The 16,357-nt window shown below is 48.2% G+C and overlaps 1 protein-coding gene across 3 annotated transcripts; it reads right to left on the bottom strand.

Moving 5' to 3' along the window:
• Positions 1-1,260: 1,260 nt before the first annotated feature.
• On the bottom strand, positions 1,261-9,624 carry RACGAP1 (Rac GTPase activating protein 1). 3 transcript variants are annotated; one of them, XM_080570761.1, is made up of 17 exons: positions 9,474-9,624; positions 8,140-8,228; positions 7,489-7,691; positions 6,982-7,118; positions 6,696-6,765; positions 6,430-6,483; positions 5,696-5,773; positions 5,440-5,557; positions 5,119-5,249; positions 4,804-4,968; positions 4,332-4,427; positions 3,888-4,086; positions 3,478-3,583; positions 3,157-3,289; positions 2,881-3,016; positions 2,513-2,621; positions 1,261-2,223 (listed from the first exon to the last, which is right to left on the bottom strand). In XM_080570761.1, exons 2-17 carry the CDS (start codon positions 8,222-8,224, stop codon positions 2,148-2,150), a joined length of 1,896 nt encoding a protein of 631 aa, XP_080426887.1. In that variant the 5' UTR covers positions 8,225-8,228; positions 9,474-9,624; the 3' UTR covers positions 1,261-2,147. The 3 variants fall into 3 exon arrangements, with proteins under 3 accessions (XP_080426887.1, XP_080426885.1, XP_080426886.1); XM_080570759.1 differs by having other exon boundaries at positions 8,140-8,224; positions 9,474-9,521; XM_080570760.1 differs by lacking the exon at positions 5,696-5,773 and having other exon boundaries at positions 8,140-8,224; positions 9,474-9,522.
• Positions 9,625-16,357: the final 6,733 nt, after the last annotated feature.

Genomic DNA, 16,357 nt, shown 5'->3' with positions numbered 1-16,357 from the left:
GTAACAGCCACCTCGTTGCCAGGCAGTTGTTTAGCTTGTTTACCTGGAACAGCAAACTACAGCAAAGTTTTGGGCAGGTCAGGGCAGCTTTAGACAAAACCAGCCTGACGAGCCCCAGCGCCAAGATCTTCACACTCTGCGGCCTTTTAATGATGACACCACCATAAATGCTGGATTGCGGGACTGCAGAACACACCCCTCTTCCATCACCTCCATCCTGTTGCTTCCTAAAAGCTGGAAGACTCCAGGGTGAGTTCAGATCCCGCTGCTGTGACATTTCACTCTCCTCGCCCCTTTGTTTACTCAGACCCCAGCCCCGTTTTGGGAAGGGAAGGCAGTAGCTTCAAGGCAGGTAAAGGAGGATGCTTTCTTTTTTGGTTTAAGCTGCTTTCTTTCAGTTTTGTTTCCCCTATCCTGCCCAGAAGGGAAGTACTTTCTCCACTGAAGGATCAGTCAGTAAACCTCAGACTCTGCACTGCCCAGCAAGAGGCAGAGCCTGAGGCACTGCTCCCTGCCAGCGAGGGTCACAGAACCATTTCGGTGGGAAAAGACCTCAAAGATGAAGCCCAACCATTAACCTAGCACTGCCAAGCCTACCCCTAAACCACGTCCCTAAGCACCGCATCTACATGTCTTTTAAATACAAATACCTCCAGAACGGTGACTCAACCACTAACCACTTCCCCGGGCAGCCTGTTCCAACGCTTCACAACCCTTTCAAGGGAAGTTTTTCTTAATATCCAACCTAAAACTCCCCTGGCACAGCTTGAGGCCATTTCCTCTTGTCCTACTGCTCCTTCACTTGATGTTACACCCACAGCAAAGTGTGCTAAGTGCACAGCAGCCATCCTTGCGGTGGATCCCAGAAAGACGGGATCCTGCTGGGATCACGAGCAGTAGTGGCAGCTCCCAGCTGCCCCACCTCCTGCAGGGCGTCAGAGCCAGGGTGCAAACCAGGCTGGAGAAGCCTTCACCCTGCAGACCCCACACCAAAAGGGAGACAACGCAGGCCCCTGTGTTCAACTAAAAGGTATTTTGCTTCCTGTAACAACACTGGAGAAACAAAATGGTTCTTCTGCTTCCTCTGGGCCAATGAGCCTGCACCCCAGCAGCCAAAGCTGCCAGATTAGTTAGTTGTTATGGCAGTACTCAGCAGTACAAGAGTAACGTAGCGCCAGAGCCTTGTGTAAGGCTACACAGGCCCTGGACAAAACTCCCCAACACAAATAAGACGCATTAGCTAGAGTACAGAACCACAGGTCACATAGAAACTTGAGATTTACTTCGCTGCACAAGTTAGGACAGTTTTCCAGAACTCAGTAAAGAAAACAACCAGTTGATAAAACTTTTGTACATTCTCCCAAAGTTTTTCCATGCAGCACTACACAAGGTCACATCTGATTTCAGAAAACAGAGACTCCCAAAAACAAGGGTGCTATTAAGTGACCCTCGTTCCCCTCACCAGTATGAACACCACTAGTAATTAGTTTTGAGTACCCAAGAATCCTTCAGGATTGGTATCCTTGTATCTAAAGACAGTCCTCTAGAAGGTTTCCTCTAGAGAGTTTTCCCCTTGTAAACACAGTATCAGGGAGTGTTTCTTTAGGAAAAGTCACAGTCCCTGTGGCAGTTAAAGCGTCTTCTGCCTGGTGAGATAAATGCAACAACGCCACCGTCAGGATTCCAGGCTGCACCACCACAGCGCAAGCCAAGGATTACAGACTCGTGTGCTGTTTGAGAGATTGGATTCTGACACAGTTCAGTCAATGGGAGGAGGAGGGTGGGTCGCTCCTGCGTGAAGAGCAGCCTACATGCTAGGGAAAAAAAAAAAATGCAACTTACAATTCTGTTTCACTTAACACAGGCAGAGGATGCTATTGGAAAGCGTCAGCGAATTCAGCAATTTCTTTTTTAATTAACACTTTGAATAGATCCTGTAGTTACTTTCTTCACCAATACTAAAAGCAACACAGCATTAGGTAATAAAATACATTGCACAATAAAAAACCATTAAAACTCTTAGTTAAACTGAAAGATAAAAGGAAAAACATCTTATTTCACAAGCTGCCAAGGAGGGGAGTTGTGTTTGTTGTACTCATAAGTGTTGGTGTGCAAATCGTAGGACGACATCAACTCCCAGGTCCACTTCACTTCAGCATAGGAGAGGCAAAGAAGTTGCCTTGACGCCCCAGCTGGCTTGTTGACTTGCTTTTGCTCCCAGATCTAGTTCAAGAGAAGTAGAAAAAAATGAGGTTTGGCTTTTGGCTGTAGAGGTCTACTTACTCAAATTTTACCCGCCTCTCAAAGTGTTCCTCTCCCTACTGTAAGGTGATGCTCATTAACCATTACGCAACTTGCACGGTTACTGTAGCATTAAGGGAGAGAGTAGATCAAGTAGTAAATCCAAGCTGCTCCCGGAACTCTGTCCAAAAGTCTGTTTTTACTTCTTCTTGAACACCCACACCACCTGTAGCGCACCAACATTTCCGTAAAAGCACCCAGCGGCACTTACTTGGTGGTGGTTATGCCGAAGGTAGACCGGACCTTCTGGGACAGGGAGCTAGATGATGGCGTCTTGGACAGCTGCTGTTCCGGAGTGGTGAGTGGTCCAAGCATGCTCACTATCAAAACACAGGCAATGAAGTGAGCAACATGAGGACAGCTGAGTTTTCACTGTTAGGCAAGCAACATTAGACATTGCCTAGCATCTGTCAAAGATACTAGACAAATCTGGTATTTTCTGGCACGCTTTCCTTCCCTCTTCCTGCACAAAGCATGCAGGGATGGCTAGTTCCAACAGTCTCACAAGCAGCCTTGATTGAGGATCATTATTTCCCACACAGCAGCTGCACAGCCAATAGAGCAGCACTCAGCTCTTACCTTTAACATCTGGCGTCTGTGGAGTGGAGAAGGCATTGGTGTTCTCAATTACGTGTGCTGGGTCAGTGTTTTCTTGCTTCTCCAGCATCAGCTGGCTCCAGTACTCCATGGGCAGCAGCAGAAGCCGCTCCACTACCTACAGAATTGCCCATGAGTAGGCAACGTTAGGAAGCGGTACACAGCATTAATGCACAGACAGACATCAGCTCATCTCCCTCCCGACAGAATTCTTTACGTGGGACACATTACTCACATCAGTCCTTTCTGCTGACCTACCTTGGGCTGCCGCTTACTGTCCCGCAGTAACGTCATGGCGTCAGGATCAGGCACTGCATGAGCAACTATCGTGGGGCCAAAGATTTTGGCCAAGTTGGTAACGTCCATTTTATTGTCTGGGCTCTGAGCCACCCTACATTTAAAGAAAAAATAAAAGTAGCTTACCCCCCTTCACCTTCCACACAGCCCCCCAGCCAACATGCACTTCAGCCTCTGAAAGAATGAAGACATTTTGCTCACAAGCGGTCATAAGAGACAATTAGAGAAGGACCGGTGGCAATATTCCCCCCCTTCCAGAACCCTCAGCCCATCTGAACGTACCGCTGCAGGTGAAGCATGAGAAACGCTAGGGTTTCCCTGTTGGCCTCAGGAAGTTCACCAACTGCCTGGTACATGGCAGCAATGCTGTTGTCCTCATCCGAGATTTCTGGCGGAGGAGAAAAAGAAGTTTAGACCTGAGAAAGCAGTCTTAGATGCACGGCTGTAATATTCCCCTCACAGTAAGCTGCCTGAGGAACAAGGAAACTAGGAAGTAACCATTCTAATAATTCCATATCCTGCCCAAGCACTAGAATTTTTCTTTTTCCAAAACTGTACAGCAGAATAGACCTCCCCAGCAGACTGGGTATCTGCAGCAGAAGCACTGAGGTCTGCCAGCTCACACGTCAGATAAACCTGTGACCATCAAACCTTTTACAAAGTATTGAGGGTGTCATTTAGCATCTCCTTACCTGCAGCTTCCATGAAAGTCTTGTTTAACCGGAACGTGAGAAGGGGTTCTTTCAAGCTGCGTAGGAAGTCTTTCAGAAGGCTGCAGATAGCATGGATATCATCCACTTTACTGAGCAAAGGAATGGTTTTTGATTTCAGGTACTTCTCCTTCAGCTCTCTCACTGTCTTGTCACAGCCAGATACCCGGTAAATGCCTATCTGTAGGCAGAAAACCTTGCTTATAGGCAGAATATAGACCGCACATACAAAGCCTACACTCTTCTGCTCCCACTTTCCCTCCACACCTGAGCACTCTGCATAGACACTGCTGCTCCCTCACAGAGTCACCCCACTGAGCAGCGCTACACATACCGTAAACCAGAGATGTTTGGGTTAACAATTTTCTTCTCTTAACCCCACAACCTATTTCATTAGCACGGTTTCACGCCTCATTTTGTTTTTACCTCATTTAGCCCTCGCTGCTCGATCTCATTAACACAGTGCACTATGATGGAAGGGATCATTGGAGGAGCAGAAGGGACATAGTCCATTAAGGTCCCCTAAGAGGTAGAAGAGCAGAAAAAAAAATAAGGTACTCGAGTCTCCAAGACTAATCTAGAGAGATCTAGACTCAAAGACATGCATTATTTCTCCTTCATCAGCCCTGGGAAGTGCAATACTGCACCCCTCAGCATGATGCCACAGGGTTGCCTATGCAGAGCTGCCATATACACGACTTGAGACTAACAAATCACCCCCATCGCCCACTGTCCTGGAACAATACTTTAGCAAGTTCATTTGTATTTCATTATGCAGCTCTGAGCAACAGGAGCTCTTCCGGAGAAGGCAGGCTTGGAGCCTAAGCACATTCCACCTCCAACCTAGGATTATTTGTGTCAGCAGCTATAGTCCCCCAAGCTCACCATACACACTCACCTCTCCAATGTGGACAGGAGTGCCAGTCAAGGTGGGGATACAGGGAAGGGGACAGCGGTCCCGACACTCTGGATGAGCGACCACACGGCAGCCTCTGCACTTCAGAGAGATTTTTCCAAACCTTATTCTCTTTCCACAAGGAAAACATGCTTCCGGCTTGATAACCTAATGATTCAGAACATATAGATGTTATATAGGTATGGTTAACAGTGACTTGAGACATAGCAGCTGGTAGCCTCTTATCAATAGCTTGATACCACAATAACACACACATTTAATGAAGCGAGATGAACTTGCAAGTTCTTCCTGACCTACCGTTTTTGAAACAAATTCATGCAGCCTCACTCCCCCATTGTTTTGTGGGGTGCAAGAGCCATTACTCTCTGATTTGGATTCCAGCTGCTTATTGCCCAAGTTTGACTCACTGTTCCGAGGCTGCAAAGGACCTGGAAGACAGAAGAGGAGTGTTGGCTAGGTGGGAATCACTCCTTTGTGTAATCTTTGCTCCAAAAATGTGCATTATAAATCAGAGGCAGCTGCTTAGGTCCTGGAGGAAGGTAACTAATGTTATGGGACAGCCTCCAGCCCACTGCGTAGTTGCTTCAGGACTAGGACAAATGGAGACATGACACCTACCACTCTTCCTCTGACTTCTCCGGCTGTAAGGCACAGTCTGGATGGTAGAGATGGCTTCAATTGGGCCACCATCAGCGGGGACCATAACAGTTGTCTTTGCTACTATGGAGTCATTTCCCTGTAACAAGAAGTATGTTGTTAGTGACAGCAATACTGGCAGGACAAGGGATTTGTTTTGGTTTGTTGGCTCTGGAAACTGGTATGCATTAAGACCAACTATTTTAAACGCACATGAACCCAGCTGGGACCACCATACCTGGTCTGCAGTGGAGCCAATTGATCGTTTTTTCTTCTGAGGACCTGGTGGGCCTTCAATGTACTGCCCAGAAGATCGCTGGAGAGATACAGTATTTTTGTCTACAAGGCACGCATACCGTCAACATCACGTTACAGGAGTTCAGTAGAATTAGAGGAGCAGAACAATTGTCTGCACACAGCACAACAGCAGTAAGTTCTCTACAGTATCTTCTGGTTTGTAATGAAAAGTGGTAATCAGGAGGCTTCAACATGCAGCTCTCTCCAATGATTTTCCTAGCCAGCTTTATAATCCATCAATATCAATTTAGAGGGAAAAAAAGAAGCAGCAACTGATCAAATCCCAGACTCTTAACTCTACCAGTGATGATTTTAGGCTGTCCCTTCCCACACCAGTGCCTACTGCATGCTAACAGCAGACCAAAACAATCACAAGCTCCTTTACGTACAGGAAAACATTCAGCTTCCTACAGACTTTTTTCCTAATGCAGTAGCTGTTAATGATTTTAAAATGCTTTCTAGCAAACTCTAGGCCATCACAAGGTATGTGTTTAATTAACTTTCACACAAAATCCACACAGCAGGTCTGAGTTACAGTAGAAGCACACCCGTCTGAAGTTTGATTGTGACTAGCAGCTCAACATCATTATGGGTGGCTGCGAGATGACAGATGGTGACATTGTATTAGCTAGGGCTAACAGTGGCATCTATTTGAAGCCAAAGAATTGAACATACCCGCTTTTCTCTCCTTTTCAGTCTGACAGCTTTCACCATAGAGGAATCCCAGTCCTGTGGGAAATAAACAGTACTGGTTAGTTCAGTGTAAATACCACACAGCCTCTGGTCTGGGCTTTCATTAAGTTTTACCCAATGGCACACAGAGAAATGCAGATCAGCTCTACTAGTCTAATACTACAGTAATCTAAACACAAGGGGTCTCTGGAGACTATCCCTGAGGTTTTAATAGGGGAAGAAAACTTCAGGACTTTGAGTTACATTACCAGTGAATCATCAGTCTTGTCAAAGCTGATGTCTGACAGAATTGAGCCAGATTCATCAATTGTAGACAACCTAAAAAAAAAAACAAGAGTTAGAAGAAACATTCATTAGTTTGACCTTCTGTCAGCCACGACCCCAAAATCATCCCTCTCATCTCTCCAGAGCTTTATTTCAAATTGGACTGTAAAGTAAAACTCCTTTGATACTGACGCAGCGTGTCACAGACATACATGCAGCTAGATCAATATTTGCCACTGATGTGCTCAGACAAAACACTATTTTGCCTACCTTTTGTTGCCTGAACCTCCCATAGAAACTTGTGGCCTGTTAAGAAAGGCAAGGGCAGACTTCTGTTCTTCACTTAGCTGAATACTCCCCGATGCATCACACATGAGCAGCTCTCGAATCAGTTGTATTTGCCTCTCCTGGAAAGAGAGATAATATCTGAAGCTGCCACAGGATAAACTGTGTTTAATTACTGTAGGAACCAGTCTCAGGTATTTGAGATACCACACAGACAGGCTCTCAGGACTTGTGACAATACACTGCTACAAGCTGCTAAGCATGTGCTCTGCCAGGTAACTCTGAACGGCAGCCACTCGCCTTTTTCCAAACCTAAGCAGAAGGCTGCTACAAGGAGCTAAGCCAGTTTGTTGGTGGCGGGGTTTGGCTCGTTTGCCTCTCCAGGCAACAAGTTATCATGAGTGCCAGTCCTTATTTTCCATAGATCGATGCAGTTTAACCACCTCCTCTTCACATTAACTGGAGCTAACTGGTAATAAAGGAAATACTCACCAGCTTCTCACAGTCCATTTCAGCTTTTTGCCTGCGTCTGATCTCCACATCCACTTGATTGCGAGCATGTTTCAACTTCACACTCAAAGCACTACGTTCAGCTTCGTTTTTCATCAGAAGATCTTTGTACCTGCCAAGCTCATGCTCTGTTTTCTGCAGTCTTCTCCGATATTCCTCAAAGTTCTTTGCTAACTGAATAAATTCTGGAGAGAAGGCAAATACATCTTTAACTACTCAGGCAAACAGAGGAGATGCAGCAACCCTCCTTTCACTGAGGGTAGGTTTCTATTAATATAGCTTGCTCTTAACTGAAGAGAGTTGCAAAGCTGGCCTTTCAGCAAACCCAGCTACACTCTAGATGCTCACAAGTTCTCACAGCTTTTCTGCTCGATACTGACACACAGGATTTGGTCTGAAAAGACCCTGAATGAGACCCTGCACAGATCAAGTCAGCTTACTGTCAGTCTGTGACTTCATATTTCTCAAGAACGGAGGAAAAAAAAAATAAATCAAATCTGAGTGCCTGTAGCAGTCTTATTACTCACTGCCTCATCAACAGATTTTTCAGTAACAGCTAATAATGTTTGCTGTAAATTTATAAACAAACAAGCACGACATCCCACTTAGGCTGCCCACTGAAACAAAACTTACCGTACTCATTTCCTTCACTTAAAATTTCAGCCTGGCGCACTAGTTGGTCAAACATACGCAGTAAATTCAGCGCGGCGGCCTCCATCTTCCTGCCAAGAAACCAGAACTAAATAAACAGCCCAGCCCTTTCTTCCCACCTCCACATGGAAAACGCGTTACCAGTCCAAAGAAAAGAGAATTTGCTTCAGGATTTTTTTTAAGGCAAGTTTTGGAAGCTGCACAAACAAAAACACATTAAGAGATATGTTTCATGGAGCTACATGCATCTAAACACTTTCCTAGGAAGTACAGATCCTCATTCCTCCACATTTTAAGGATAGCACACCATACGTAGAAGCAGCATGGCTCCTCACCTGACTGCCTCGAATAACCTCCAGTACACTACAGAGGTTCAGAACCCGAGGCAAAGCAAGGGATCCCAAACTCTTTTCCTTATGAAAGGCTGCAGAGCACAGCCTGCGCCCAGGCTGTGAGTAACTCAGTACTATATAGGCCACTAAAAATCTGTAAGTTTTCAGAGCTCCTACGATAAAAATAGAAGCAACGTTCTGGGGAATTTTAATACCGTTTTAAATTTAGCTGCATTTTAAGTTACAGCTCCTGCTGCAAATAGCTTTTAAAAATGCAGACAGTCAGCACATTTTCCTCAATCAGTAGCAACAATGGCATAAACAGAAGCAACGAAGGGGAAAGTCTCCAGCTCAGCACAACAAAAATCACTTCTCCGATGCACGAGGTTGCTGGAGCCCACAGGGCAACCCCAATTAAAAAATGAGCAGCAGGAGCAGGTGCAGGCACTGCTGGGAGAGGTACCAGGATGGGGGACAACACACCAGAATGTTCTGGAGACCACCAGGGAAAGCTCCAAAGGGCTTTATTCAGTTACAGACTCTACAGACACACACACACACACATATATATATAGAGAGGGTCTTTTATGGAACCTACAGACACATATATTTATATGGGGGCATGTGTGGACCATACAGATACAGAAATATGGGGGCTTTCAATCTTACACAGACCACAGGGTGTGGAAAGGCTTTCTGCTTAAAAAGCCTTCCTTGTAGCCTGCCTTATTCGTCGCCAAAGGCACTTCGACGGCTTTGTACCATAGCTTACAGCACCAGAACCCCCGGTGGGGGGCGGGGGAAGATAATAAGGTAAAATTAAATCAAATTTTTAAAAAATCTCTCGGGTAAACGGGCACCAGGCCACGACAGGCGGCTCCCCTGGGTGGTGGAGGGCTGAGGCGCCGGCTCGCCCCAAAGAGGGGCCGAGGCCCGGTGCCCAAGCCCCCCCGGTTCTCCTCAGCCGCCCCCCGCCCCACTCACCTCAGCCGCCGGCCCGGCGCGGAGCGAGCTCCGGCTCCAACCGCCCAGCCTAACCGCCCCGCGATTCGGTTTGAATCCCTGCCGCCAGCCAATCCCGAGGCGCGCTCCGCCCTCCCGGCCTCTCATTGGCTCTGCTCGCCGCGCGTTTGAAGACAAGCCGGCGCCATGTCTGTTAAGGGCAAGGTTTCTCCTCCCCACGCAGCGCGGCCAGTGTGGGCCGCGGTCGCCTGCTGAAGGCGAAGCGGCGCCATCTTTACTGCTGGTAGCTGTTTCCAGCCGCGTTGCTTAGCAACGGAGCAGGCGGGCGATGCCGGCAGGGCCTAAACTCCCCAAACCGGGGGCTGCTTCTACTGCAGCCGTTGGCACCAGCGGGCTGTTTTGGGCGGAAAAAGCTGCTGTTTTGGGGTGTTTGGGGAAAAAAAAGCCTCAGGCTGAGGCCCGGTTGTGACTTTAAGCTATGCCAATGGCAAAGGCTGGGGGAATCTGAGAGCCCCCCATGCACTGGTTTTGCAGAGTGACATAAGACACTCAGCGTGACCCAGAGAACTGGTATTTGACTGGAAGGCTGTTTATTCAATGCTGTCCCTTGAGAAAAATGATGCCTCGGCTGATTTTTCTCTTTGAAATGTTGATCTGAGTAACAGCCAGCCACCTGTCCCACGTGCAAAAAAAGCAAAGCCCCACTTCATGCCGCACACGACTCCTCCAGTCGCAGACATTTAATATGCAAACAGATAAAACACAAGCCAAAACCCAACAATTACAAGAAGCGAAATCGCATAATCATAAAATATCAATGCACTTTAATCTTTTAAATCTGAAACAAAACTGCGGGTAATTGAAGAATGGATATTAGCAATTAGAAAGCGGAAATAAATGCTTAAAATTGCTAAGTGGAAAAGTGAGTTCGTAAAGCAGATTGCTCTCAAACATCCAGCTGCTTTGTCAGGACTGTTTTATTTAGGTTATATAGTCTGCTTTAACTTAATTAATAATAATTAATTCATAATAGTTTACAAAAAGCCTCAAGGTTCCCTGAAGAGTACAGAGTAATGAGGCTTCCTTACAGAAGATGGTCAAAATTATCTACATTTTACAGGGGAACTGTGGCCTGGAAAAGAAATTCTTCAAACTCTGAGTCAATGGCAAAGCAGAAGGAAGACACTGACCTTGATATTTGACCTCTTGGTATGCAAAATCATCCAAAATCCCAATTTGACCCAGTCTGGAAGGCAAGTCAAAGGTTGGTAGTTAGATCTGGCCCTGCTGAAAGCCTCTGGTGCGCACACAGACCATCTGGGCTCTTCTTGTAACTCCATTTCTGGGGAGGTTCAGCTCTTTTATCACCAGCCCTGAGTCTCCTGCATCTCCTGCCTGTAATTAAATCTTTGCAGCTAAGATGTCTCTATTGGCAGATCATATTTATAGGTAGGCGAGTTGTTTTAGTGTCATTCTTAAGAGTTAAGGAGCCTTTTGCTCATAAGCAAATTTCCCCCCTTTTAAATTGTCATCTGCATTCTTGTGCCAATAAAAAGGCACATTATTTTAGATTATGGCCCCCTTGGTGCTTGTAGCGAGTTACCGCATTAGGCACTCTTTTTCAACGTTAAGCAAATTAGATTTCTTCCATATGATTTCAAGCACCGTTTTTCCAAAAAACCTCCTCTGAAATCTTATGTGTGGAACCTCAAAGGCTCTCAGGAGCTGAGTACCGCAAAAAAGCTCCTGCAAGAAACCTCCTCATCTGCTGACATGGCTTGGCCACAGCCAACAGGACAGAGAAGCAGGAGCCCTGAAGCTTGGTAGGGTTTCTGTTTCTTCCTCCTTGGCTGACACATGGTGAGAGCAGGGAGGCCAGCAGCACCTTCCACGTATCACTTTACTTCAAGGCAGAAGACAAGGCACGAGGATTGAGGGCCTTTATTGCAAAGTAATTATACTCTCTTTTGTTTGTGTCGAGTGGGGGGGGGGGGGAGAAGCCTTGAAATGTCTCATCTGGGAAACCGTTAATAGAATTTATGCTAATTTGATGATTCCGGCGATTACTGGCGGAAGCACTTCACATTTTCAGGCAGCAGAAATTCTCCTCGAGCTTCTCCTGCAGTCTCACTCGGTTGGTCGTTCGCCCATTTGTCTCCTCCATTTGCTGGCGACTCCCTTGCTGGGCAGTGCTCGCAGGACCTTGGTTTGTGACAATGCTGTTGGGCTCAGGGGTGGCCCCATGCCTCCGTCTTTTGGGGGCAGAAAGCAGGGGGAACTGCCCTGGTGCCTCACTGTGCTAGCGAGCGGCCCTGCAGCAGCAAACCTTTCCTACCAGCTTCATCTTCTGGTGGAGCTTCGCAAGCACAAATCTCTCTGCCTGGCTCCTGCCTAATTAACTCCAGAATTGCAAACCCATTTGTGCAGTTTTGTGCTTAGGGGAAGCCTTTATTAAGTTCCTCTTAATCCAAAACCAGCTAGAGCATGATGGTCTTCATGAACAGTCATCCAAAAAAAAAAAAAAAAAAACAACAGACAAAGAAAGGGGAGCTAGAAACTTTAAGATGGCAACCTCTCTCTAGGGGAAAAAAAGCAGAAAAAAATATCTTTGGTGCACTTCTCTAAATGCAGCACTGATTTCAAAAAAGAATGATTCAGTAGCATTTGGAAAACACCCAGCAGGCGGAGCAGGGAGGGCAGCCTGGGTTTAGCCGGAGGAAGCTGGACATTTTGGGGAATGAATTCCTAATTTTTCGTGGTTGGCCCGAGCTGCAGGCCGGCAGATGGCATCACGCTCATGCCGTTGGGTGGTGTTGGGCGCTGCGAGGCCTCCGCCACGACTCAGCTGTGCAAAATATTGCTCGGCTCCTTGCCCGTGTGATCTGCAATGAGGGTGCCAAAGGAGCAGAGCTTGCACCATCAAGCCAAAGCAGCCAGGTTTATCTGTGATCGCCTGCCTGCGTGATTCCTCCAGCGGTGACCAGCGTCAGGGTAAAGAGCGCTTGGATGAAATCAGCCAAATCTGTCTGCGGCACCACGCAGCCCATCCTTTCTGCTCCGTGCACCTAAATGGTGCATTGATGTCGGCGGAGGAGCCACAGCCTAATCCTGAACTCGTTAAAAAACAATGGGAGTCTTTTTATTGCCTTCATCTGGCCTTTAATGAATGACCTCTTGTCGCCAGGAGCTACATGCAGTGACAAAGGGTCTTTGTGGACTGATATTTATGATTTCATTTAAGCCAGGGAGTAAGCTAAAGGAGAGGGCTGCAAAATAAGAGCTGAGCTGATGTTTCCTGCTTTAAACTCAAGGGATCTTTATCTAGTTTTTTATATTAATATAGTTGTCATCTCTTAAATATTTGAGCAACTTGCAGTCATGAGCACTCTCATGCTGGTGGCACACAAAGGTCATGGCTCAGTGGCAGGGCAGGGAATGATTCTCCCAAGCCCCACACGTTTCTTTGGTCCCTAGAACTGGGGGGGGGGGGGGGAAGGGGGGAAGGATTTGGATTTTCCTAGTGCCCCCCTCACAATTGCATCCACTTCAAGCACACCAGGCCCTGCTGCGAGAGCACACAACCTGCTGGTGTGCAGCCCCAGGCTCGGCACAGCCACTGGGTCCCAACAACCCTCTTCGCACCAGCAACTTGCCAATGCTGATAAATTTTTGCCTCTTCCTTCAGCAGGGTTCAGCAGCGGATTAAGCAGCTGGGAGCCTGGAGTGAGAGTGCGTCCCCTCTCCTTTGCCATGCAAACACAGAAAATTAATCTTCCAGCTTCCTCTGATATTTGGGCTGAATTACAAGCTGGGAGTGGAGATAAAGCACGGGCGAAAGGAAGGCACAGGTACAGCGGAGAGCTGGGCTGCCTGGCACAGGCCCTTGTCCGTGCAGATAACGGCTCTCCTCCCTCTGTCATGCATAATTCACCAGCACTGCCTCCCTCCGTCCGGTCATCCCTTTCTCTGCTTTCACTGATCTCCTACAAAACCTGGAAGCCTCCCTGTCCAAGCGAGCCTGAAGGATGCCAGGCGACGTGTGTGGGTGCAGAAGCACACCTGGACACGGGGAACAAACACGCGTGTGCACCCAGAAACACGGCAGTAGCGTGCAAACGTCGCCTGCAGCACCACGCTCAGCAGAAGCGCCTGCACTTGGCCGGGAGACACGCGACACCAACCCAACCAAACCAAAACACTTCTGCAAGGGTCTAAAGGACGATTTCATATGGCCATCACATTTCAGCTTCGGTAACCAAGCTATCTCCCTAAATCCCTCCGATGTTATAGTTGAATAGAGGTTACTTCCTTTGAGATACCAACCCCAGCATTAAGAGACACCAACTGTATTTTATTTGGTCGCTCATCCGGCAGCTTCTCTGTACCTTTTTTTGACAGAACTGTGCCACACACAGCAGAAAGGCCACGGAGGTTTTCCATAGCTTCTGAGAGCTTCTTTCCCAGAACAAAGCAGAAATAACCGTGGTCACTCCCAGCCAAACAGCAAGCATAGACACCTGCTTAATTATTTTTGCTTTGTAAATTAAAGCAGTGACATGAGTTTAATAACCACTGCCTGGGAGTAATTGGGGCGATTATTGTATGGCCCGGGGGGAAAATTGCAGCCTTTTATCTCCAGGGAGTAGCATTAGGATCCAGCAGATAATCAGAGGGTTATTTGTTGCACTTCAGATGACATTTCTTATGGATTTAGAAGTGATAGTGATCAAACCGCACTGTCAGAGCCACCTCCAAACTGGGGAATCCAGACACCTGTAAGCTACGCAGCATCTGAAGCCACCCAGGACAGCTGCCCTTCCAGCAGGACAGCATGGCTAACAGACACGCGTCAGAGAAGCCACATTTGAGTTCAAATGCTTCCAGATCTGTCACTCGTTGTGGTTTTGTTTTCTTTTCTTTCGCAATTCAATCTTAAAAGAGAGACAAAGCTCAGGACAGCAGCACGCTACGCTGCCTGACAGGATGCAAAAGGGGGGAGATCAACTCTAGCAGATGCCGCCAACCAGATCTATACACAGCCACAAGGTTGCTGGAGACTTTCCATCCTCAGTTTCTCCCTCTCCACCCCAATCAATAGCCTCTGCCTGTCCTCTCATCTACAGCAGCCCTGAAATTTGAGGCTCGATCGGGAGCAATGCTCACACTGTGCTGCAGCACCAGCGCTGGTGCCTGCATGGTCTCAGAGACCACCAGCACGGGGCATCCTCCCTCTGAACACCGCAGTCGTTCACCACGGCACAATCAAGCGCCTCTCATTGGTGTTTTGCACTCCGTAAGATATTTGCACACTACCAGGTAGCAGTTTTTGGCTCCCAAGTCACCTGGATGGTTACAGGATTGGGAGTGAATTCCAGCAACCCAGACGTGGTGGGTGGGCAAGGTGCAGCTCAGCTCCCGGTGATGCCTCCCAACCTCAGCCCCACTCTTGGCACCCAAACTGCATTCATCCAGCCTGGCCAGAGGGCTGCAAAGAGGATTTTTAGCAAGGCTAAGCCCTGCCAGAGCCTTCGGTGTTTCCCCTTATAGGTTTGCTGCACAGGAGCATCCCCAAATCCTGCATGACACTGGTGAGCAGGATCCTGCTGGGCCTGGGAGAGAGCTGAGCCAAAGCAGGCTCCGTTATCGATCCCCCAATCAATGACAATTCAAGGCCTGGAAATGACAGCGCCTTTTCTTAGTCCTCGATTCCCACCCAAGGCCGGGCGTGGGGAGGAGCGAGCTCACTCAGAGGTTTAGCAATAATCCGAAGCAGGAGCAGAGATGGGAAGAGCCTCTCTTGCAGCAGGTGGGTTGTTTAACAAATTGGACACAGAACAAGACAAAAGGCACCGAGGAAGGAGATCTGGCGGGACTGGACCTTTATCTCCAGCACGTTGGCAGCCAAATCTTTGTGCAATATTTATCAAGGGTGAGCGGGCAGGAGAATTGGCAGTCGATGCATAAGCGAGGAATTAAAGCCACTGCCATCCTTATCTCCCAGGCAGATACACAAAGGGAGGGGTGGATGGGAGCTGCGAGGCAGCCCAGGGCAATCGAGTTTGAAACCATTTGTGGACTTAACGAGTCCAAACTTTATTAGCTCAGCTGATGGGGAGCAGAGCGGAAGCACCAAGGGCAAATCAGCGTGTCTGCGTCCTCCAGTGGCCAGAGCCAGGCACCCTGCCTCCAGGCTGGTATTTCAGCTGGGAAGCCCCTCACGTCACTGGGCAGGCATCGGACAGTTGCTGGGGGACACGATGAAGCTGCCCCAAAGGCACTGGCACAAAGGCGAGCGGTTCTTCAAGCCCAGTTACAATTCACTTTTAAACCGGGGAGTCTGGGAGCTGCTCCTCTTTCTCTCCCAATTATGTTCAGCAGTAAGGCAAAGGCAAGAGATGCTCTGCCCTCAGGTATGTTCATATTTTCAAAGTCAGAGCCACGACTACCTTGCGAGTTGCAGACACTGCTTGGCACTTTGCAGCTACCCCATGAACATGCCTCATCAGGCACAGGCAGGAAAACCGCAGGGGAAGGGACAGATACAACCTCAGTAATCTCTGCAGAGCTCCGATCCCTTCTGCTGAGGGTTTTTGCCAAAAGGCTGCCCCCAGGGAGGGGACACGGCTCCCGTGGTGCCCGGTCAGGTCACCCGGCCCTCCAGCAGCTCCCAGGGCTGCGGATGGTGAGCACGGGGTTGCTTCGTCCCCAGCCATCTCCTGGGAATCCCCAGCTCTCACATAACGCGCCGGTAATTAACTCGCTTATTGGCTTTGCTTTTGCTGAGGCTGCACATTCAAGATGGGCTCCATCTGCTCCTTGCATGGGCTTGGCTGTCTGGGGGAGGGTAGGAACACCACCGCCACCACCCCCAGTCATTTCTGGGGCTGGGGGACAAGGACAGGGCC

The sequence above is a fragment of the Anser brachyrhynchus genome, assembly GCF_964034855.1.
Source record: "Anser brachyrhynchus genome assembly, chromosome: 29".
Lineage (NCBI taxonomy): Eukaryota > Metazoa > Chordata > Aves > Anseriformes > Anatidae > Anser > Anser brachyrhynchus.
The sequence above is the reverse complement of the archived record's forward strand: the minus strand, read 5'-3'. Positions and strand labels throughout refer to the sequence as shown.